The following is a 26,252-nucleotide window of genomic DNA, read 5'->3' as shown; positions in this document are numbered from 1 at the left end:
CTGCTTCAAAAGCTGGATGTCGTCACACTACCTCAAACTGAATGATGATAAAACAGAACTTATAGTTGTCCACCTTAAGCGTCTCCAAACCAGTATCTCTCTTCCTAACTTCAGCATCGGTCAATGTGAGATTCAGCCAAAGCCTGATGTACGTAAATTGGGAGTTATTTTTGATTCCTCACTGTCCATGGAGTCACACATCAATAACATCTGTAGAAGGGCGTACTACTACATTCGTAACATCGGCATGATTCGACGATACCTGGACGTCAAGACTACAGTATCTCTTATTCAGGCATATGTAACATCTCGTCTTGACTACTGTAATGCGCTTCTTGTGGGTCTCCCAAATCATCTTATACACAAGCTTCAGAAGGTGCAGAATACTGCAATCTCTCAGTCACAGAAATTGGACCACATTACTCCCGTTCTTCACGCACTTCATTTGCTTCCCCTCCATTACCGCATAAAACATAAAACTCTACCCCTTGTTTTCAAAAGTATCCATGGTCTAGCTCCTCAGTACCTCCGTGATCTGAGTGAGTGAGTTCAGTTTTACGCCGCACTCAGCAATATTCCAGCTATATGGCGGCGGACCTCCGTGATCTGTTCCACCGTAATACTGCACGTTCCCTCCGATCAAATGTCGTTTGACAATGCCTGTGACTAGGACAAAACATATGGTGACAGGTCACTCGAGATGGCTGGCCCTCATCTCAGAACAACCAGATTTAGCTGTTTTTAAATCAAACCTAAAGACTTGTCTTTTGACTGTATGTGCGTGCGTGCGTGCGTGCGTGCGTGCGTGCGTGCGTACGACCATAGTCACAATCTGCGGCTGCGCCCATAACAGTGCTCTCCCTTTTCATCCTCCTTTTCTGCCAATTACAACAGACGACTTGCAAAATGTGACTTAACATTATGGTCATAACTGTGTGTATTCCATTGTCCGGAATGTGTGGTCCATTTCGATCCGCGAAACACCAATAATGGCCGTTTTACAGAGAATTCAGCTTTATGTACTTGTCCATTATTTGGGGTTTTTTCACAACAATGTGCGATACCCACAAATATAGCAGCCATAGACAGTTTGCAGCCAACATGAAGTGGGCATCTCAATAGAAGATTACCCCTTACATGGTTTAGTCCGGCACGTGCTGTGACGCCACACCGCTCATAGTGACGTAGGATATAAGGGCACAGTCGGCAGGTGGAACTGATTACCAGATCTCTGTTTTTCCCAGAACTTCAAATACACTTTCATTCGAAGTCTATTATGTTTTCCGTTGGTACATATACGTGGAATAATGTAGTCACCGCAAGTATGTTCTAAAACACTTTAGTTTACTACGCATATTCAAAACTGTATATCGACGTGTTGATGTTTACGACAATGTAACATGTATTGCTTTACGGCAGTAAACCGTCCTAGTTTCGCCATCATGCCATCCCTATACTCAATGCATGTTATCAGGAATGGTCACAATTATTATACAAATCAAGTTTGTAAAGAAAGATTAGGGGAATGACTTTAAAGAAGAACATGAAAGGTATATTTCAACCAGAAATCAGAAACCAGTCCCAGTTGATTCGATCGTGGAAGAGACTCCGGGATGAGAGAGCCCTCATGGCACTCTGAAAGGCGCTCGGAATAGACAAGGGAATCACCGAAGCGGAAATTGTTTGAAGTATAAGTACTGAACATCATGTTAGGAAATAGCAAACGGTTCATGAACTGGAAAGTTGCTGATTTGATAAGGAGTGGAAGAATTTTTTGCCTCCCAAGAAACTCAAGGGACAGTGTTATCAATAATTTTGGAATTTCTCTGTTGGAATTGTGCAGAACATTTCATGTCCATGTTCTTAATGGGAGAAGTATCATGGACCCCAACGGCGATTACACTTTTATATCCCATTTAGGTAAAGGTGTTACAGACAATGCAATTGTTTCTTCAAATATTTTCCAGTATTTTTCAGAATTTCAGGTTCTTGACAATGATATATCTGATCATTTCCCTACATCATGTTTCTTGAATATCTCAAGACCAAGTAAAAGGACAGTCTACCACAGGCACCAAATGGAATAGACTACAGTGAAATCCACAACATAGTGGTAAATTCATGGAGTCCTCGGAAAGTGTGTGTGTATGTAAACAGTTGGCTGACATTTTTGATGTTGTTGATAGTGATATTGATCATGCTCTCCAGATTCTTGTTGATGTCTTACAACAGTGTGGTGAATGCTTCAGGAAGAAGGAAAAGTGTGCTCATACAGTGAAACAGCCATATTGGTGGCACAGTGAATGCGAGGAGTTGAAAACTGAAAAATATAACCTTCTAAACTGTTGCAGGAGAACAAACAATAATGATGACCTCAAATCTTATACTAAAACTAGGAACAGATTCAAGAGTACATGTCAAAGGAAGAAAAGGCAGTTTGAAGAAAGAGAAGTTATTGATGTTTGTGAAAGTGATGGCTCTGTGAAGGACACTTGGCAGAAGATAAAACAGTTTCTTAGAAAGTCAAACTGTCCACATGATATAACGCCAGACAGATTGGTTGATCACTTCACTGATGTGTTAGATAACAGTAAACTGACAATAGAGGAGGAATTTGCAAACATGATAAATGACGACATGGAGGACTCGGAGAAAAGTGATTATGTCACTGATGGACTTGATGAGGTGATATCAGGACATGATATATTAAGTGCCCTTCAGGAATTCAAAAACCAAAATGCCCCTGGACCTGATGGTACTGTCTTTGTAATGCTCAAGCATTTCATTCATCGTATCTTACCCTATTTATTGTCAATATACAATAAGGTATTGGACACTGGACATTTCCCACAAGCATGGAGTGACGGAATTATACATCCTTTATACAAGAGTGGTGATAACGGTGACCCGAATAAGTTATAGAGGAATATGTTTGCTGAATGTAATTGGAAAACTGTACCAAGATACTAAATAAAAGGAACATTGAGAGGGCGGAGAACAACAGTAAGTTTCATGAAGAGCAGGCCGGCTATCGTAGAGGATATGCAACCACAGATAACATTTTCATTTTACAGTCTATCATTCAGAAGTACTTATCAAAGAGGAAAAGCAGAATGTATGCAGTGTTTATCGACTTTGTAAAGCCTTCGATTCGGTGCAACACTTTCTTTTAATGTATGTCCTTAAGAAGAAAGGATTAATAGGAAAGGCGTTCAATACTCTTGAATCAATGTATTCTAAGCTGAGATCATGTTAAATACCTACAACGGATTAAGTGAATATTTTAACTGTACAATTGGAACCCGTCAAGGTTGTATGGTAAGTCCTACATTATTTGTTCTATTCCTGAATGAATATATTGATATGATGAAATTTTCAGAATGCAAGTGAATATTTGTTAACGAACTTTTACAGAATTTAATAGCAATAATATTTGCAGACGACATAGTGAATGCAGCGGACACAGTTGTCAGACTGCAACAACAAATCGATCTTCTATGCGACTTTTGTAATAAGTTTGGAATGACTGTGAACAAGGACAAGACAAGGATCGTGGTATTTAGAAGAGGAGGCATCATTAATAGTGCAGAAAAATGGTTTTACAGAGATTGTAAGCTACAAGTTGTTCCTAAATATAAATATCTTGGAGTTTATTTTACAACAAAACTGACATGGATTACCACTCACACACACTTATCGCAGCAAGCCAGGAAAGCAAGTTTTGGACAGTTGAGGTTTATGCGTAAACATACGATAAATACTTCTAGATCACTGTTTCTGTTTGACAGAATGATTCTACCAATATTGACTTACGGATCTGATATTTGGGGCTACAAGTACCAGGAACGCATTGAAAGGATTCACCATAATTTTTGTAAACAGATTCTAGAAGTGGGCGGTAAAACTTGTAACTCTGCTGTACTTGGCGAACTTGGAAGATTTCCACTAGCAGTACACTATATGAAGAAATGCATCGTGTATTGGTTGAAATTATTATACATGCCGGAGGACAGACACCCTAAGAACTGTTATAAAATGCTAACTTCCCTAGATAATGCTGGTAGGAAAACGTGGGCTGGTAACGTCAGAACTTTACTATTTTCATTGGAATTTGGATACGCATGGGTTGCTCAAAGTGTTGGATGTGTAAAGACCTTTTTATTGATTTTTTCTCAACGTCTCGAGGATATAAACCTACAGAATTGGAATACACATATAAAGGAAAACCATAAACTAGAACTTTATTGTCAATTTAAGTCACTACTTCAACCAGAAAATTACCTTTCATATGTTAAAAACCGTCATTTCAGAAGATACCTGTGTAAATTGAGATGTGCAAACCATAATCTATGTGTGGAAACTGGAAGATGGGAAAATATACCTTGAGAAGAACGCTTTTGTGAATATTGCTCGACTAATAACATTTATGTCATTGAAGACGAAAATCACTTTATATTTACTTGCCCGTTATACGTCTACAGAAAAACATACCTACAAGGATACAACTACCACAACAACAATATAATCATCAACATGTGTAACAGTGAAGCTGAAGCATGGAAACTTGCGGCATATATATATTACAGTTTTGTCCTCAGAAGAGAGTGGAAGAATACCAAGTAAATCTTGTTAAGTATATAAACGTTATCATCATAAACTTGTATTCTAATACTTAGAGAGTATTATTACGTATATAACACTTAATAATTTTGGATTATCACTATATAGTGCTTTTTGTATTTGCAAACAGTATGTTTGCTAATGTAATGACTTTATGACTATATATGCTTTGTGAAATATGGGCTTGGAGGCCTACAATTCCGAATAAACATTATATTATATTATAGCAAACGGTTCATGAACTGGAAAGTTGCTGATTTGATAAGGAGTGGGACCATTTTCGACAACACTGAGAGTTTACGTTTCAAGGCCCATTCACTTCGAAATCAGAATGTGAGAAAGTGAACTATCTGATCACATTTACAGGAGACAGACGTTGTGAGATAAATATATGGTACATTCCCTAGGACGCCGGTAACCCAGGATGCTCTGACTGACAACGAAACTCTTGAAGGTGAGTACAATATATAGTCAATGTATGTGAAATTTGTTTGAGTGGCATTTAGAAGTTGGTGTGATGAACAACGAGGAGGGTTCTATGGATATACAACTTCTTTGATATAATTTTTTTTATATAATATGAGCGACTTCATCGAAACGTCGCTCATATTACAGCAAAGAAATTATATTAAAGAAGTTGTATATCCATAGAACTCTCCTCGTTGTTCAATGTATGTGAACCCTAAGAAGAATCAAGTTCGAACAACTGTTAACTTCTAAATCAACAGGAGAAAACAGTAGCAGAAGTTCGACAATTATTTTTAACGAACTTAAAAGTCTTAGTCGAGATTGTGGGTACAGCGATCAGAAAAGCAGGATCAGAGATGCTGTTGTCCTTCCCTCCATGAATACAATAGTTCGTGAGAAATCCCTTCCAGACGAAGATGTGGCAACACGGGATTTAGCCAATGTTATTCCACATAGTCATGAAACTTCACAGGAAATCCTCACAATCATAGGACTTGATGACGTCCCTAAAGTGAATACAATAAGCTCACACAACTCGATTGGCATGGAAAGTGAAATTCTAAAGTCCAGGTAGAGAACAATATAGCGTAAAAGAAATTGGATATGACATGCCTTATGTCAAGTGTCCAGCTAAACACTGGATGTGATTTCTGTCGTAAAATGGACATTTTTCAACAGTTTGTCCTACAAGTCTACAACGAATGCAAATGCAGTGATGAAAAGTGCCAGAGGAAATTGAAAGAACTATGCAGCAGTGCCCCAATGCAGACCTGATTTACTCCAGGAAAGGAACATGTAACATGCACGAACGCAGGAACACTCACACAAACGCACACAACTACGGACCCTTGCACGCACACGCATACATACATACATACATACATACACACACGCACACATACATACACACACACATACACTTAATGTCGCTGTAGCATTAACTGATTATGCAACATTTTTACCCTTCCATAAATGTATATGTATATTTCTTTGTGTTCTTTGTCCATGTTTATTTCTGACAGTCAAGTATGTCCCTGGCTTTATATGTCCAGGACTGAATTGTTCAAAAATTGTTACATATGTCTGTTTCCTTCTTGTGTATCCCATGTCCCTGATCTCTGTAAACGCGGTAACTGCAGGAGTTACTTCCATCCTCAACTAAATCCATACACATTACTATACGAGAGAATGAATCTCGTAGTCACATAAAATGGGTAAACAAACAAGTTCCACATGAAGATGGGCATGGTGTGACCAGCAGACAGCAGAGCCAATGTCATTGAACATGTTCCCACGGTAAGCTAACTGGAAATGCCATCTTTGTCGCAGGGATGATCAGGGTTCACCTTAACCCTGAACGAAAGGTTTGTGGATTGGAGGGAAGACCCAGAGTGCATGCTAGAACTGTAGATGCTCCACAACTACGCCGATGTCCTGATGCGTTCTCTCCACCGTCATGGGGGCCGCTGAAAGAATGAAAAATGTACATCCAACAACTATTTGAAGTATAAAGATGGACTCAAGGAGAAGCACAAGCTAGTACATTCTTTCCTCACTTGCACGTTTCGACAAGTACGAGGGATTCCTTAAGTGTTTGCATAGATGTAATATGTCCTGCAACGCTAAATGTTTCATCGGTTGAAAGAGATAATGTTCTAAGTTTTCACTTTATCAATGTACATATACTGGACATACTTCAACGTGTATGTTCTTAGTGTGAGTGAGTTTAGGTTAATGCTGCCTTTAACAATATTCCAGCAATATTCCAACGCCGGTCTTCAGCGTGTCAAGTGAACGCCTTAACCACTAGGCTCCCCGGCCGCCCCATCTAATATATGTATACACTTCAGGCAGATGGTGGGTTGGGGAGCCTTGTGGTTAAAGCGCCCGCTCTCCACGCGGAAGACCCGGGTTCCATTCCCCATATGGGTACATTGTGTGAAGCCCAATTCTGGTGTCCCCCGCCGTGATTTTGCTGGAATATTGCTAAAAGCAGTGTAAAACCAAAGTCACTCTCTCACTCAAGCAGAGCAGAGCTGACTCTACACTGAGTAAAGTTATAGAGAGTTTTTAAATCCGCATGTCGGCTACGTTATGCATGTAAGGTCAGAGAGGGTCCCGCCATATGATACAGTCAGAGACCGCCTCCGTGGTGTAGTGGTTAGAGCGTCCGCCCGGAGAGCGGAAGGTCTCGGGTTCGATCCCCGACCGCGTCATACCAAAAGACGTTAAAATATGGTACTTGTTGGTACCTGCCTGGCGCTCGGCATTAATGGGCACAACAAGGACTGGTCGGCTCGGAGTCAGTATAATGTGTCTGAGTATATAATGTATAATTCATGCTTCACTGCGGCATGGTATCTCAGTGGGCCAGCACTATAAAACCAGCTTCAGTCTGGGCTAGTACAAGCAGCCGCACATACACATACACACGCATGCACGTCATCATATGAGCGAAATATTCTCAGGCACGACGTTAAACCAAATTTCACCTCACCTGATACAATCAGAACAATCACGTGTGTACGTTCATTCATCCAAACATGGCCACTCATATCATAAGATATAGGAATAATGTGAACTTGGTACACATTTGGGCATTTTCACCCCATCGTCCTATTACAGACTAAACAATTCAAAGGAGGTTTTCTTCTCGAATTTTAGATTATCTGGCATAAAACATATACACGTCAATCGTGAATGTCAAGAAATGCATTAATCTGGCGTCTCTGATATTTGTTGGGAATACTTGCAAACTGTTAATACAGTATACTCATGGGAACCGAGCTGTATGAACGACAGATTCAGTACATTCGACAAGTTGTGCTGTGTGTATGACCCTCTAGCACTGTTCCTTACCAGACTCGTGGAAAGTGTTGTCCGGCGTCACGTCATACCTGGCTGCACCTACAGCGTGTTTCAGGGCAAAGAATACCCCTGTCGAAAGCATAATAGGAGGCTCCCCCACCGCTGAGGAGATAACAAACATGGATTAAGGACATGGGGACCGCGTACACACATCACATGGTTGTAAGTGAAGAGCAGTTGAAGGCCACTTAGTGGGCTAGTACATTCCATAGCAGGTCAAACACAACGTCTATGTGCCAGCATATAGAGGCAGTGTTTACATGGGTCCTTTGTGCGCTCGTACCGTCCATAAAGAGGAGTGAAATTAACGGCGAGACTTCTTACTGGGATTGAAAAGAGTATTTATTTAGATTGAAAATAGTGATCTTGGCAGATGTGTCTGACTGTATAAACTAGGACGCCCTATGAAGGTCGTGTTTCAATGTAAAAACTAGGACGCCTTGTGAAGGTTGTGTTTGAGAGTAAAAACTAGGTCGCTTTTGTTTGAGACGCCTTGTGAAGGTTGTGTTTGAGAGTAAAAACTAGGTCGCTTTGTGAAGGTTGTGTTTGAGAGTAAAACCTAGGTCGCCGTGTGTGACACTTGTGTTTGAGAGTAAAAACTAGGTCGCTTTTTGAAGGTTGTGTTTGCGAGTAAAAAGCTAGGACGCCTTGTAACGGTTGTGTTTGAGTATAAAAGCTACGGCGCCTTGTGAATGTTGTGTTTGAGTATAAATACTAGGACGCCTTGTGAAGGTTGTGTTTGAGAGTAAAAACTGAGGTCCTGTTGTCTCCAGGTCGCCTGTGGGTACTCATGGTTTTATGTCTAATTTAGCGGTGTCATGTTTCAAATACCTTTAGATCCCCTTATTCCTTGTTGACATGGTGCGTGAGGCAGCAACGAGATCCGCCAGTCGATCGGGATATCCTTACATGTCGGCGGCTTGTAGTCCTGATGACAAATAGGAAAAATGATGCTGATCCCATGATGCTGATGATGCTGATGTGTTTAAAAATAAGTAAAAGTCTTTTGAAATACTGAATCAATGAACAATCAGTGTACCAACGTGTGTAATACATTGTACCAGCTGACATTCAGTAGGGGCAGTCCTGTGCTATAATAAGTTGTATGCTTCGATCGAGGGTAATACGGTCTGATGTACGCCTTTTTGTAGCTGTGCCACCCGAGCCGGTATGCGAGGGATAACACTGCTACAAAGAGGCGTACATCAGAGCGTATTACCCGAGGGAGAAGCATACAACTTATTTACCTTACCGCCATGTTAAATATACAAAATATCATTTTATTTTATTTTGAAGATGGATAAGCTCGCTACCGAGTATATGACAATGACGTCTGCCTCTCGACTAGATTTTTCAAATCGGTGAAACATATTCTGACAAGCTTAAAACTGTTATAAATATTATTAAGTGTGTTTAAGTTGAGAGTGCAAACGATTCAATGTATAAAATAGTATAAATCAAGCAATGAAAGTCGGTGAAATAAATGTCTACATAGTGAACTCAAAAACAGTTAATCGAACGGTTTTTTAACTCCGGACACTGCATGCGTCATATTATGACGTTATCCGATTGTGAGCGATACATATTCCCGGCGGAGAGTTTGGCGGTTACCGTGGCAACGAGTAATATATCTAATTGTCTACTTCCTGGGAAGAGTGACACAGAAACTCGTCTAAGAGTCATTAAAGTTGTTTACATGAAGTTTAGAAATTAAGAGTTCTGTTATACTTTGGCTGGAAATTAGTACAGGGTACTACAAACATATGGGCCTTGTCACGATATTCTGACGTCAGGAGTTGGAGTGAGTATGGTTTTACGCCGCTTTTAGCAATATTCCAGCAATATCACGGAGGGGGACACCAGAAATGGGCTTCACACATTGTACCCATGTGGGGTATCGAACCCGTGTCTTCGGCGTGACGAGCGAACGTTTTAACCAACTATAATCATTTGCAGTATGCCTACTTATATTCATCATAGTGCAACTTCAGTTAATGAGTTGGCCGCAAGTAGACCCTACTTATGGTCCAAGTCGATTTTATACTATACCACCACCACCATCCACCACCAAGTCTCATAAACATCTCAAGTTATACGATGACCGGCAATTGTAGGGACTTACACTTACCCTGGATTTTCAGCCTATTTTGGAAACTCTACCATTGTTGTGTGAGGTGACCATCTCTGTCTGTATAACAGTGTCACGGCATCTGTACGGCTACTCCCCTTTCCATTATTTCCTTGTCATTTGTATCAATTCGTAAATTAACTTCATTTTTGAATGCAATAATTATTATTAATTACATTCCATTTCATTGTTTTAGTTGGTTTCACATCGAGATCTTTTACAGACAATTAATCAGGTTAATGTAACAGACTTAACTTTGAAATCAGCAAGTAGCAATGGTCAATATTTGATATTTTGTGTGATTCACAACGTCTACCACGCAACACCCAATAGTTTTCACAGTATCAATATGTTACTATTAACTATAGGAATTGAACTTATCCAAACCTCAATGTACCTTACTATCTTGATCAATTGGCAAAACGCAAAAAGGGACGAAAACCAGGGTGAGTGAGTGAGTTAAATTTTACGCCGCTTTTAGCAATATTCCAGACATATCACGCCAGGAGACACCAGAAATGGGCTTCACACATTGTATCCATGTGGGGAATCGTACCCGGGTCTTCGGCGTGACGAGTGAACGCTTTAACCATTAGGCTACCCCACCGCCCCACGAAAACCAGAAACAAAAATAGTCTCATTTCGTAGGTTTCTGTTAGGAATGGGCCGTCCTTGATTTGAGACATCTGACTAACGAAAAGCGATCAGCAGAACAACAAACGAAACAAGACGTACCCATGTACTGTTGTTGAGGACTCTGCCTGTGACCTCGTCATACACAACTCTCTCCATCAGCAGCCCCCCAACGCCCATCAGGAACGCGCCCTCGATCTGGCCTACATCCACCACTGGGTTTAGGCTGCAACATCAACTCTTGTTCGGTGAGGTTGAATGGCCCTTAATGTCGCGTTAACAGCATATAATATATACATATATACGGTTCACTCCCAAAAGACAGACCTCCCATAAGACAGACTCAATTAGTACACAAATTTGCTGAGCCCTGCTGTCCACCCCTATTTAATTAATGAGCTGACCCAGAGTCACTACAGAGTATAGTAACAACACACTCTTATCTCGCCTAGTTTACTAGTGAGTACTGAATAGTAGAGAACTGAGTTGTTAGAGAAGTTAAGAATGTTCTCAAGCACTTTATTTATCATGTAGTTATATTACTCTGAAAACCCTTGATTATCTTGAAAAGTCATAACTTGTTAAGACTTTCATACTTTTTTCTATAATGAATTGATCTGATTGGGTTTACCTCCCACCATTGTCTTCTTCTGAAAATAATTGTTTTGTACAGACTCTTCGAGTTAAGCTTTGTACTATCTATTTGTTCCATGTCGAGAGGTAATGATATTGTAACTTGCAATCGCTTGCAGGTACTCATTAAAATGTTATATAGACATGCTTTAAGAATGTGGAAACTGTACATGATGCACAAAAATTTCCCTTGAGATAGTGAAGAAATCATCTTATCTTGTGACTTGTTCATGTGGACGACTTAATATTACCTGATGCACACCATTTATTGGCCAAGTAAATTTTTATATACAACCGAACAACTTACTGCCTTATCCTGAATGGACACAAAATGATAGGAATTTCCGTTACCATCATCTTTCAATCTCAAATTTTCTGTTACCAGTGTTAAAGACTTTGAGATATTTCTAAAATATTATTTTAGTGAAATTGATGTTAAAATATTGATATATATATATATATATGACACAATGTTATGTGGAAAACTAGACTTAATTCACATATTTTTGAACTTGACATAATTTGGTCTTTGAGGGTTGTTCATCTTGATGTTTTACTCACTTGTATTATAAAAATGACTTTCATTGCAAATTATGATAAAAATATATCTATGCTATTGCTAGATATATTCAAGTTGCATTATAAAGTTGCAATATGATATTATATGTTGATTAGGAAAATTATAGTCTTTAATACCACAAACTAAAGCTATAATTACCATTTATCTTATTATAACACATATCATGGCAAAGACGATGTGACAAATCACAAAGACTGTCACAAATCATAAAGTTTCTGTCGCAAAAATCACAAAGCCTCCACTCTCACTGTATCCAAGTTTCCTACCTTGTTAATACCTAATGTTGGCTTTTTAATCTGGGCACATACCATTATCATCAAGGGTACAGTTTTAAACCTTATGCAACCAACCATAACATGTGTTGTTTTAAGCGGTCTGTCTTTTGGGAGGTCTGTCTTATGGGAAGATACCCATATATACACACAGACATACACTGAGGGAAACAAAGAAAGGAACACTACTTCATCGCAGTTCTACCTTTATTTATTCTCAGATTTTCACCTCACAGTGCAATGTAAAAGCTTCTTTCACATGGACACAATGTACTTACATGAGTAAATATACTCACATGTGTAAAAGTAAATTTACATCACGTTCACGTGTTGTTTTCGCCAGGTATAAGTAAACATAATCTCGTGATTAGAATAACTGAATTTTCATTCTTTGAGACAATGTCGTTGAGTAAGCTGCCCATGCAAAAACGGGGGAGAGATTTCCCATATTTTCCCAGTATGGGTTTGGCCCTGGGGTTGTGTCGTGAGAGAGAAGTATGGAGTAGAGAACGATCTCGCCATCGGTGGTCTCAAACCATGAAAATATTCTTTGGTGACATACTTTGGATAGAGAACTTTAGCATGACTAGAGACACATTTTATGTTCTTTGCAATGAACTACAGCCATGTTTTCCCAATGGATGTTTATGTAAGGGAACCTCTGGAACTGGACCATAAGGTGGGCATTGCAGTCTACTGGCTTGCTCCCTCTGCAGAGTATAGAACTATTGCTAATCTCTTCGGGACAGGAGTTTCCTCAGTTCACAAATGTGTACATGGCGTCTGCAATGCGATATCCGAAAGATTGTTAACAATATATGTGAAGTTCCCAGAAGGAGATGAACTGAGACATGTGATTCAGGGCTTTGAAGAGACGTGGAATTCCCCTAACTGTGTGGGTGCCATTGATGGAACACATATCCCTATCATCGCACCATCCTTGGCATCTTTATTCTAATTAACATTGTGACTGATTTTGTAGTCTAAACCCAATTCTGAAGGTACAGACCATACCATATAAATGGAGTATTATTTAATTATGTAGCTTAAGGTTTGCTGTTGAAAGGTACTTGTTGAAATCTGACAACTCAAGTAAAAACACAATAAAACAGTTTTTAATCATTCTTTATTTCTATTTTCAAATCATTGCTACAACATAGCACATGTAAATGGACACACAATCTGTTTGCTGATGAAAATCAGACTCAAATGTAATTAAATATTATGACAATTAGTCTGAATAAAACATTTAAGATGGTAACATAAATCACAATCAACAATATCTGGTAACATCTGAGAACCGACTAAACATGAACATTGATGATAAATGTCTCTACTGAGTGTCTCTTTGTACACTGAGTTAAATAAAAGTAAACATGTGTACAAAACAGGTTGAAGGGATTTAAAGTTGACAGAATGAATTTCCTGAATCATGAAAAGAGACATCTGATTGTTCAGTAGATGATCGGCGATCTGGTATACGATACGATTGGTATGGCTGACTTGGTTGATTCCAGGAAGTTCCAGGCATGGTAGGCGTTTGATGACAGTCTCATTGGTTGACTAGTGTTCATTCGACCAAGGATCATTTGCATCATACGGAACTGGTGGTCTCGTCCCTCGCGTTTTTGTCTTTCTTCCACTTCTAGTATTATCTTCTCCACTTCTATCTTCTTTATTTCTTAATACATTTTCTTATCTTCTAATGACATCATAGCATTTTCAAATTTTGTGTTACTTTCCGAGTGCTACTTCATTATATTTCCGAAATCAGTCTCCAGTCTTGTTTTCATTATTCTCTTTTATTTTTTCGTGGGCTTCTTTTTGACTTGGTCATCTGACTCCTCTTCTTTCCTCTCTGTTCATTTTTGTTTGCATTCTCATCTTCCTTTGTTTCATCCTTATCGTCATCTTCTTGATCTTGATTGTCCTTGTCATCAATCGCATCGAGATGTTCGCTACTATCCCTTTCTTCTAAAACATCATTATTTCCATCAACCTATCATCTGTGTTATAACTGTCATCTGGCATCACCTGCGTGGCAAGACGCTGTCTCTGACCCATCTTTCTATCAGCACAGGCGATGTTGGTCTTTGGCCCAAAATCTCCTTCAGCATATCATAAAACTTGCACAGTTTTCGACTCTTGCCACGTGTTTTCATGTTCTTTTTACAATCCTAGAAATGTCGTTTGAGTGTGTTCATACGTATTTTGTACTGGGCGCTACTATCCTTGTATCTTCATCTCATCTGACATCATTGTATGGATTGCTCCTTTATTCTTTTTTTTTTGATCTTCAAGTTGTTCCTCAATATTTGGACCCGTGAAGGTCCGAGTTAGAATGAACCTTCAGTAACCCATGCTTGTCGTAAGAGGCGATTAACGGGATCGGGTGGTTGACACATGTCATCGGTTCCCAATATCGCAGGTCGATGCTCATGCTGTTGATCACTGGATTGTCTGGTCCAGACTCGATTATTACAGACCGCCGCCATATAGCTGGAATATTGCCGAGTGCGGCGTAAACCCCAACTCACGCCTCCTCAACATTGGTTTCATTCCAAATAGACAAGAGATAATTAGTCTCTTCATCATTCCACGCGTGGCCCTTTTAACAACAGGATTCTTCTTAGGAGGCATCTTTGCTGACAGACCGAATGACCAACTACTTATAACTAACCTTGCACTTTCCACACAGCTGTCTAGACAGTGATGCACGAGTGTTACTAAGTTTAGTACTGATGTAACTGCCCTCAGTGATCTCTTAAGATGTATTAAATATGTCGTGAAATACTCACCTAAGCAAACATGGATTTTATTCACATGACCACAAATACTCCAGAAGATAAAACAAGACTCCGACGTTTTGGTAGCAAAGGTAAACCAGCGGAGGGTTTACATCTGCTACCAAAACCGAGGAGGAGTGTTTTATCCCACTTATGAACTGTCATGAATGTAAAACACAAATATGTATAATGCTCAATTTGTGCAAATGTTTTGTGTACCTGTACTGAGCAGAACAACATTGATGGAACAGCCTGACAATGATCGAACAGCCGGTGTCAACAGGGTTGCGACTGGCAGCCAACACCTTGCCTCGCACGCACATTGCACGTGGTCTGCACGCGCTACCCGTCTTGTGAGGAACACATATGATTCATACCGACATATCATCCTTCACAGCGAACCTTCGTAGCCTTTTGGATAAAACCGCCAAGCTAGAGAGCGAAGAGTTGCGGATTCGAAACCAATTATCGCCATTATATGTTTTTTGGAAGTTTTCAATAATGTGATATTTTACGATCAGCGATAGCAAGACAAAGCTGAATCAATCATAACCTAGATGATGAATTGGTCGAAAGTTAACCTGATATGAGGTTTCGAAACGTGTACTTCAAAACCTAGGTTTAGAAATGATCAGTGCAAAGTCACAGCAGAGGTCTACCTGATTCTGGAGGGAACCTACCTTACTACAGACAAAATCGGAGATAGTTTTATAAACTTATAAATATATAGACCCCAAGAGGTCTAGTAAATATACTTTTACTTAGGTCTGTTTACTCCAGGAGTATATTTACTCAAGTAAGCAAATGCGTTCACATGCCACCCTAAGTAAATATACTCACATAAGTAGGTTTACTCACATACGTAAACGTGTCCATGTTAAAGGGGCTTGTAAATATTGTGAAGGAGCCTGGATACGAGTAATGGAACACTTGTACTTTCATGTGCTCCCCTATTTGTTTCCCTCAGTATATATGCGACACCATGCCGCAGTGTCACTGTTATATACCCTTTAAGCCGAACAATCAGTGTTAGCCAAATACTGTCAAGTGCCAGCCAGTGGAACAATATGTATGAATGTATAGAATCTTTGTGTATATCGCGTAGTGGATCTAACCATCCATCTCTGCCCATCAGACGCATGCTGTCTTGTGAAACCTGGCCAAGTAGAAGCAGAACCATGAGGTAGTCGAGAACGTTGGCTTAACGAGCGAACACTTTAACCACGTGGCTACCACGCTGCCCCAGTCACATATACAATATTCATCGAACGGATATAATATACCAGCTATATCACACCATTCAAGTGGACGGTACGTCAATGCCATGATAGTTATGTCCCTTAGTTTGGTCAGGAGAGGCTAACTGTTTGTTGGAGTTACCGGCACAACCTGAATGTGAATCGTGGTTTACCAGCATAATACCACAATCACACATTCACTCACTCACTCACCTTTCGCCACAGTCATAGATGATATCCACTCTTCTGATGTGGTTTTCACCCGTCAGAACATCTAGCTCCACCTCACTAGCCCCAACGGCGTAGGCACAATAGGCAGGGGAGTAGGCACCACCTTCACATTCGGGTTTCCATCTGAAAAAACATTTGCTGTGTTTTGTCGACCACACCTAATCAGTAAGATATGCAGTTTTAGGTAAACTTGTTTCAAGCAACGCCTGTGAAGCGTGTTGGTGTGACGAAAGAACGAAAAGTTAAAACCCTGAATATGTTGCCCGACATTACACTCTACAACCACTGTACTGATTAGACGCAAATAGCAGTGTGTAATGTCCTCCAGAGATGCTGACATAACAGGACGTCGTCTGAAAACCAGAGTGTACTAAGTCACAAAAACCTTTTTCGAAAAAATCCATCTTAAAGTTTAGGACAACAATATCTTCTAAACTATTCAATCGAATTCTTTAGAATTTTGCACATACATGTGACATGAAAAACTGTATCAGAAAACAGCACATTGTATGCTCAATCTATTAGAGTAAATAAGAAATTCACGAAAAAACACTTGACCAAAGAAAATCGTGATGTTTTCTCAAAACCAAAGTGTTCTAAGTGCCAGAAACACAGCTAAACCTCAGCGTTATCATTATTATATGGATATTTGATTGTTAATTATTTTTAACCAGGCTGTATTTTTGTCGTTTAAATCATTTTTACTTTCATAAGGACAAGTTTTTATAAAATATATAAGAAATAAGAACAGAGTTAAAATGCTCCATTTCCAGGATGAAAATCACTTCAAAATCGGCTAATCTCATTGTCACCTGATCAAATTGTGCTTGCTCATTGGTCAGCTGACAACACTCGAAAACTAGCAACATGTGATTTTTCATGGAGATCAAACAAAGTTTGTGTTGGAAAAAACACTTTCAAAGCTAGATAGTACTGTAAACAGTTGCCAGAGTTATAGATTATGCTCTAAAACCTACACCGAGCATACTAACTCAAAAGTGGACTTAGGACACTCTGGTGTTCAGGCTGGAGCTACCATGACAGGGCGACCTTCTTCTCCTCATGTGAAATACATGTATTGTGCATAATGCTGCTTGTCAAGTTCCGCCATGTCGATGTTTATCATCAGGTGGAACGGCACCCATGCCGTATTTGAATCCATTGCATATGGTTCATGAGGAAAAATATAATTGTCAATCTATGACTTCGTTCTTTAATGTTGATAGGTTAGAAATGGTCCCAAACAATCGATGCTGACCGTAATAAACAAATACACAGGTCGGATGGTCAGTTTCAGGGACTCGGCTTGTAGCGTAGAATTGTACCAAGACGGCGAGCAACGTTGCTCATGATATTGATCACTGGGTTTTCTGGTCCAGACTCGATTATGTACAGACTGGCGTCACACAGCTGGAGTACATGAGAGCAAACAAATAACATTTTTTTTCAATGGTTCGGTCACTTTGCCCTTTACCTAACATACATGAGTATTGCCTACTTGTGTTTCGCTGCCAGTTCGATGCCTAGTTTGGAGCACTCCCTCACTACTGTAAGCCAACCAGCACCTTCAGCAAAATTCTTCCTGGCTGGCTTCATCCTCTCCTTCAGAATCTCACAGCAGCGCAGAGCAGACTCAAACACAGAAATGAAATAAATATAGCATCCATGGTGCAACGTCTTCCATGAACACCATCTGAGGCGATGGTGCAAGTTATTCCTTGTATGATCTAATACAGTTGCCTGTTTGTCACAAGCTGTGGACCTTATGTGTCAATACTGTGTGACTGTATCACACTGTCGTGTTTCACATGGCAAATTAAACATGGCACAATGGATTTTAAGATCGTCAAGAAGTAAGTGAGAATTAGGCAGATGTCCATGAAACGTCATCGTAAAGTGGACTCTGATTTTATGTTTATTGTTGATAGGCATTAAATGTTCGTGTGGCAATACAATTTGGGTCTGACAACTGGGTCGACTTGTATTGAACGTTTCTGTGTCATGATGAGATCATGAAACCACCTGCGTCATGAGTAATGACATGTCCTTCTTTAGATACGCTCACACTGCATGACTGCGTTGAGAGTATTTATATTGTGAAGGTTATACTAATGCAGACTTCAATTTTTGTTTGACCTGCACTCTTCAAAGGTTCGTGCTGATATGAATTGCATTTGTAAGACTATGTTATACTTTGAGAGATGTTTTACACAATCCTAGAATGTGGAATACCATAATTAAAGAGAGGTGACATGCGGGAATGTATGCTCATCTTACTATCAAGGAACATCTTTACTTGCTGCCTCAACAAATAACGCCATTGTTAGTGTTGTCTAAAACATACCCTCAGGTAGTCAGTACCAATGAATCGTATCACATGTATATCAAATACTGCAGGAAGTGGACGAGACGAAAACCGTGACGGTCGAGATTTACGAAGCTGGTCATGAACCTGTGGCGATTACGAAGTTCAATCATTGACATTAAAATGTAACGGCCAACTCGTTGAATGGAAAAGCCGTATATCGCGTTAATTTCACATTAAAAATAAACTCCTTTAGATGAAATTAGACAATGTCCAACACAAAACTCACGCCGACAGCCAGTTCGCTGGTTGAGCTGCCCGCAGTCGGGAAGTTGTTGACGCCAACGTGGGAGGTGTTGGGACGGACCTTGATTGTGGCAATCGGTATACCCAGACTACTGGCCACTGCCTGAGCTACCTGCACGATAGCAGAATATACTGGAAGGCCACATCAAATTATGGAACCTAAGCTAGTCATGTAATGGTTACTATGTTACGTCATGTACCAATCGTGTCTTCAAGATATCTGTATTACATTTAATATCAATGATAATTATTATCTTTACGATATTAATAAGGAATCAAAGTAGAATTACTGACACCAACTTACTATAAAACGTTACCATGACTGATTTGATCGGCTGAAGAGAAAGTTGTGTGTAAAATGAAATTGTTCGTGTGCTTCAGAGAAAGACATGCTTTGAAGCGTCTACTGTGAAAACATGCTGCCTCCTAAAAGTGTGTACCCTCCTGTGTGTAGTAAAGCTGATAGGGACAGGGAGCAGCCTCCATGGTGGGATCAAGAATTAGAGGAGTTAAAACATGATAAGTACAAGGCTCTTAGAGCTCATAGAGATTTTAATCAAAGTCCGGATATTTTCAGGTGTTTTAGAAATTGTTTTAAACATGTTTTCAGAGTGAAGAAGGAAGCCTATTTCTGTAAACAAAAGGACAAATTGGTAGCTGCTAGCAAGGATTCTAAGTCATTTTGGAGGATTTTGAAAAAGTGTAATTCTTCCAGTGGTATTTCTCTGTCTATAACTAATCTGCAGTGGGTCAGTCACTTTATGTCTTTACTTGGTGCAGATCAAGATGGGTCTTATCTTTTAGATGAGGATAGTGATGTTTATTTGTCAACTCAGTGATCAGAAGGGCTTGATGATCCTTTTACTCAACAGGAAGTTTCACGTCAGATAGTTAATTCTGCTAATAATAAATCTCCAGGGCCAGATGGTGTTGCTGCTGAATTCTTAAAGGCTTCTAGTCATCTCATTGTACCATATCTTACTCAGCTTTTTAATCATATTTTTGATAGTGGTAAATTTCCATCTTGTTGGGGTAAAAGCATTATTTGTCCTGTTCATAAGTCTGGTTGTAGAGATGATACTAATAATTACAGAGGAATTTCTCTCATAGATTCCACTTTTAAGTGTTTATGTCAATTCTTAATCGCTGCCTCCAGCGATGGTGTGAAGTTCATGATATTATCAGTGAATCACAGGCCGGTTTCAGGGCTGATTATTCAACAATTGACCAAATATTTTCATTGCAGTCGTTAATTCAAAAATATATTAGCAAAAAAAGGGGTAGATTTTATTGTCTCTTTGTAGATTTTGCCAAGGCTTTTGATACTCTAAGGCATGATGTTCTTCTAAAGTCACTTTATGAAGCTGGTATACGAGGTAAATTTCTTATGCTGTTAACTTCTATGTATAGTTCTTTATCAGCTTCAGTCAGGACATCTAAGGGTATATCAAATAGTTTTATTGTAACATCGGTACTCGCCAAGGCTGTGTTTTGAGCCCTCAGATTTTTATTATCTTCATAAATAAGCTATGCAGTCTTATGGAGTTGGAAGGAGGTCAAGGTATTACAGTTTCTTCTTCTATTAGCAATCTCTGCTCTCTTATGTTTGCTGATGATGTGTCAGCAATAGCTGACACCTGTGCACAGTTGCAAAAAAAGATCAATGTACTTGGTAAATGTTGTGAGCAAACTGGTATGAGCGTGAATCTAAAGAACACTAAGATTATTGTTTTTAGAAATGGTGGTCCCTTGCGCTCATATGAAAATTGGTTTTATAATGGCAATGTTATTGACACTGTATCTTTTTACAAGTACCTTGGAATTATGTTCACTCCTAAATTATCCTGGAGTAAAGCTACATCTTGCCTTGCATCACAAGCTAGTAAGGCAATATTCTCTGTTAAAAATTTCCAAAGGAAACTTGGCAGCATTAATTGTACAGATTTATTTAAAATCTTTGATTGTATGATATCACCCAGTCTCTGTTATGGGTCTGAAATCTGGGGCACATCCTACTCTAATACCACTGAATCTGTCCATATTAAATTCTGTAAATATGTCTTGAAACTTGGGAAATCCACCTGTAACAATATGGTCTTGGGTGAATGTGGAAGAGTGCCTTTACAGTTTACTTATACAACCAATGCAGTGAAATACTGGTGCAGACTTCTAAACATGCCTGACTATAGATTACCAAAACAATGTTATTTTATGCTATTATCTTTAGACAGGGTAGGACGAAACTCATGGGCAACTAGAATTAAAAGTATTCTTTTTCAATTTGGCTTTGGATAAGTCAGGAAATTGGTGATCACAAAATATTTATGGAATCATTTAAACAGAGACTACGTGATAATTTATTTCAATCTTGGCATTCATCTTTGGACAGTAACCGTAAATGTCTTTACTATAAGCAATTCAAATCTTTGTTAAATGTTGAGAGCTACTTGATAAATAATGATATCCCTCAATATTTAAAAACTATATATGCCCGATTTCGGTGCTGTAATTTTAAACTAGCAGTTGATATGGGCAGATACACTGATGTTGCATATAATGAAAGGCATTGCCTGTTTTGTAAATTAAATGGTATCTTCGTTGTTGAAGATGAATGGCATGTGTTTTATATCTGTGATGCATATTCTCATATCAGAAATAAGTACATATCAAAATATTTTAGTAAATGTCCATCAATTATTAATTTTATATCAATATTACAGAGTAAAAATGTTAATATTATCAAGGATGTATGTCTATTTTTATACTTTGTTGACAAGAACCACAAATCTAAATGAAATATATGTGCTCTATGTGCTCCTACTTAAAATCATCAAAATTTATGTAGAGAAAGACATGTATTTGTGGCTGCCTCCGGAGGACCTGGTTACTGACCTTTGTATAAAGCCCTTGTCCCATCTCCACGCCGCCTTGAACGACACTTGTCCCGTCTACTTCATGTTCTGTTCCGACATGGTTGTACATGCCTTCATATCAGCACTCACTACAACGGATGTACAACCAATGCCTTCATGTCAGCACTCACTACAATGGACGTACAGCCAATGCCTTTTGTCCCATTTGTCGGATAACCTTTAAATATCATTTGTCGGATCGCCTGTAAACAGTATTTGTTCGGATCACCTTAACCATTATTTATCGGATCACCTGTAAATATTATTTGTCGGATCACCTGTAAATTCCAGGAAATTTGATCTGTATCATTGATCATTATTACCTTGTTGAAGACGTCGAGCTCTGCCTTGCGTCTCTCGATTTCAGCAGTCTCCTGTAGTTTCGTCCACAATCTGCTTAGAGAGCAGTGCTTCATCTCATACCCCAAAGAGGAAATCTGTGAAACAGAGGCAAGGAAGGTTTGCGCTTCTAAACGAGAGCTGTACGTTATCAATTAAAAGCACATCTTGTAAACGCAAGCGTAAACGTTTTTTCTTACCTCCGAAATGCAGTGTTCATATTATACTGAGTGCATCAGTATGACAGATTCTTTTAGGAATGCCTCGATTTTGACTTGAATATTCGGATGATACACAAAAACGTAATAAGTTGGTGCCAAATAACTAACCTCAATAACTAAAGATGAAATATTATAACTAACAGAATACTGGGAATGGTAAGAACTACCAGACTTTACCTTTCAACAAATTGAAACTTCGTGTACTTTCCAACCAAAAAATTATAAAGCCATATGGCAGTTACCGAAACATGACCAGAAAACTATAACAAACAGAAAGAAGGGTCACTTTTAGGAGAAACAATGGGATATTATTGGGTTTCGTTAGTCCATGCGGTCACCTCTAAACACAATCATTCAGCAATATTCCAGCTATATGACTGCGGTCTGCAAATAATCAAGTCTGGACCAGACAATCCAGTGGTCAACATTATGAGCATCGATTTGTGCAATTGGGATACAATGACATGTGTCAGCGAGTCTGACCACCCGATCCAGTTAGTCGCCTCTTACGACAAACATGGGTTACTGAAGACCAATTGTAACCCGGATGTTCACGGGTTTGGTCTGGTTTGAGTGGGGGAGACATCAGTGTGGTGACATGTAGGTGGCTGTGTGGACCATACTGCGTGCACCAGCTTATTATTCTCCATTTTATTGCATTATTTAAACAGCGTATGGGTATTTCACTGTGCAAACAAACAACAAACAATGTGTAAACATATCATCCACAGTTCCGATACACACAAACAGCAGGTCACACCTGGCCGTGGTGGTACAAGTTCCTCTCTTTAACAACATCCGGGTCCATTTGCAGGAATCTGGCCACGTGTTCCATCACTGACTCGACGATGAAGCCTGCTGGGTAGTTGCCTGAAAATTTGAGGCCACTACCTTCAGGATTTGTTTTACAGATCTCTTCTATCTAAATTGCAGCGTCGAAATTATAATTATACAAACTTGGGAAAATACGTTATTGAGTGATTTGGTTGAAACGTATAAAACGTATGTCAAACTCAGATGGTGACCCTTGCTTCTATTCTAGGGTAATTGAAAGTCACTACTGAAATATCATGAAAGGTTTAGGGTGATGCACTATATTTAGTCAACAGCAACTCTGGACTGGCTTGTCCTATATGTGGGGTCTTGTGCACATATCGTTTCCACGTCATCCTACACGATTAAAACAGATGTTAAACGTTGATACAAGCCGGTGCCCGACTGTAACCCGAGCAGATGTTTTGTTGACCTAACTTCAACGCGTTAATGGACGGTGTTTGACTGGGGCAGTGGCAGTCCCGACAAATGTTTGAAATCCACTTTAGGCCTCCGTAACGTGTATGTACAGAGCTGGTTGTCATCACCAAACGAACATAGAGACCATGTTTCAGTTTTACATATCTCACGTCATCGAGACCTGGACACATTGATGATATAGTGAGTACCTGGTGCCCTCATAGACTGGCTGGTTGGTTTGTTGGTGTGACACAGTATAATCCTCACTCGTCTGTTTGGACAGAAGTAACCTGGACAACACAATATACATACCGATAATAGTAAGGCGAACCAACTATGTATTTACTGCTTGGCATTAAACAGCGAGAGTCAATGAGCTGGGTTTCCTGCTACTATGTGCAATATTCCAGTTATATCACGGCACGTTAGCTTCACGGGGGAGGAAGGCCGATGCAGGTTTTAGACGTCTCCCGACGTGAACATCACGAGCACATGTATAGTGCTGGCAATCCGAGGAACGTAATCGACGGGTGCCCGGAAACTTGGCGTGGCAAGTTAGCCAACTCGGCGAACTGCCGAACTATTGAATTAAATAAGTTGTCGGGGCAATGTATATAACCAACCTCTCTCTATCCCCATCCCTTACCTCCATCAATGTCGGCAAGTATCCCCAGATAGTTGTACACCCAGTTGGACGTGTAGCCGCAGTCACAGTACACGTCGACGGTTACAGCTTGGAGACGTCCGTCACCATCGACGCCCGCCTACAACACAGACACATCTGTGTTCAACACATTTTCAAAATACAATGATGAAACTATACAAATATGATTCAGTAGGAACATCTGAAAGTTGGTAAACTCAGCACCTGCATTCTTATGCCGTAGAAATATAAGGGATCGCTGTTCCATAACTTGATTCAAAAACCGCCGAAGCTAATATTAAGAATTATTTGTATGCACAAGTATCTATATGGACACTAGTAGGCTATAGAGAGATTCATGATTATGTGATGCCTAACATTCCATAGATGTTGACACTTGGCTTCACTGACACTCCTTTTTCCGAAGTTTCTAACTTGACAAATTGTAATGTATGAGGGGTAGGACATTACAGATCGACGTCTTCAACAAGGTAACATCCGTTCACCAAATCGAGTGTTGCTTTATTTCAGCTGTCAGAAGTATTCCTGTCACGGTGGAATGTCATTAATCGACTCAACCTAAGCAGTGGGTGACATGATGCGCAACAAGGCTCGCCGTCGAGTTACTTTGACAAACCAGCTTCCATGTAACCGACGGGATTCAGTGACAAGCAACCAGTCAACCAGTCTTACCACCCGATTCACACCGCAGGGGTGAAGTTACAAGCAAACAGCTGCGTCACAGACTCTGTCCACCCGATACTGAATCTTGCACCCGATCTATTATGTTCCAGATACTAACTGCCCAATTGCTCATACTTGTCATTGTACCTGATACTTGGCCAGAATAGATCCTCTGTTTCCGAGCATCTCCATAGCAGTTGCCAGACCCACGGTGGTTCTCACGGGCCTGGGGGAAACATTCTACAATCAGCATCACAGTTCTCAACATGGCCTCGTGGATACAACGTTCACCTCGTCACGCCGGAGACTCGGATATCTCACTTACCAACATTTAGTTACTGTCTTCGAAAGACATTATCACTGCAGATGTGTTTATCCAACAATGACTGTTTCGACAATCACGTTGGCCAGCAATAATAGTCGATTCATGTTCTACAATGACAGTCCTTCTAGCAAACAACAGCAGTTATTTCTATTAAACAATGGCAGTTCTTTCTATCCAACAATGGTAGTTCTAACTATCCAACAATGGCAAATCCACTTGTTCGACAATCCTTAATGATAGTCTTACGTACACATATTAGTTTTCAGCTCTCTGAAGAAAATATTACTTCGAACATCATGACTGAGTTTCATTGAATAGACTGAACACAGTTCTATTATCGCCAACACCGATGTTGTGCCTGTGTTGTGGTACCCTGTAAATAGTTCGGCTGAGTTGAAATGTTATTGAAAAGGAAGAACCCGACTTGGAACCAACGAGTGGCTGTTTTAAGAAAACCCGTCGCTTTACATTTGAAGCTCGGTTTCATTTTAAGGTGCAGTACAATAGTATCTCTTCTGAAAACAACTGGTGCGCTGCTACCACTATTTCGTATTACTAACCTGTGAAAAATATATATTTTCCGATTTACGGAGTAATTATTTGACTGTGGCAGAGATATACTTTCACCAACCCAACCTGTGTAACCTGCCGGGCAACGTATGACCCATGTACGTGTACATACATAGAGGCAATTCACACCCTTCTAAACTGTTACCTTCGAGCAGAGAACATCGTGATTGTTACATTAGTTCCCATAGAGATGGTATTACAGAGGACCCTTCCTGAGACTCACAGGTCGCATGTGTTAAGCATCTTCATTGTCAGCA

General features: G+C 39.7%; 1 protein-coding gene across 1 annotated transcript in view; it reads right to left on the bottom strand.

Annotated features, from left to right (window-relative positions):
• Positions 1-5,843: 5,843 nt before the first annotated feature.
• Positions 5,844-26,252, bottom strand: part of LOC124290733 (indole-3-acetaldehyde oxidase-like) — a 47,452-nt gene continuing 27,043 nt past the window's right edge. The window contains exons 22-34 of the mRNA XM_046727536.1: positions 25,248-25,326; positions 24,420-24,537; positions 23,983-24,063; positions 23,301-23,410; positions 22,234-22,417; positions 21,961-22,052; positions 19,052-19,180; positions 17,956-18,089; positions 16,440-16,580; positions 10,820-10,943; positions 8,788-8,884; positions 7,948-8,058; positions 5,844-6,554 (exon numbers count right to left, since the gene is read on the bottom strand). Of these exons, the coding sequence (XP_046583492.1) occupies positions 6,487-6,554; positions 7,948-8,058; positions 8,788-8,884; positions 10,820-10,943; positions 16,440-16,580; positions 17,956-18,089; positions 19,052-19,180; positions 21,961-22,052; positions 22,234-22,417; positions 23,301-23,410; positions 23,983-24,063; positions 24,420-24,537; positions 25,248-25,326 (1,468 nt within the window). The 3' untranslated portion in view covers positions 5,844-6,486. The remainder of the gene's footprint in view (positions 6,555-7,947; positions 8,059-8,787; positions 8,885-10,819; positions 10,944-16,439; positions 16,581-17,955; positions 18,090-19,051; positions 19,181-21,960; positions 22,053-22,233; positions 22,418-23,300; positions 23,411-23,982; positions 24,064-24,419; positions 24,538-25,247; positions 25,327-26,252) is intronic.

The sequence above is a fragment of the Haliotis rubra genome, unplaced genomic scaffold (genome assembly GCF_003918875.1).
Source record: "Haliotis rubra isolate DU_JTF1 unplaced genomic scaffold, ASM391887v1 Scf472, whole genome shotgun sequence".
Taxonomy (NCBI): Eukaryota; Metazoa; Mollusca; class Gastropoda; order Lepetellida; family Haliotidae; genus Haliotis; species Haliotis rubra.
This window is presented reverse-complemented; position numbering and strand designations above follow the sequence as displayed.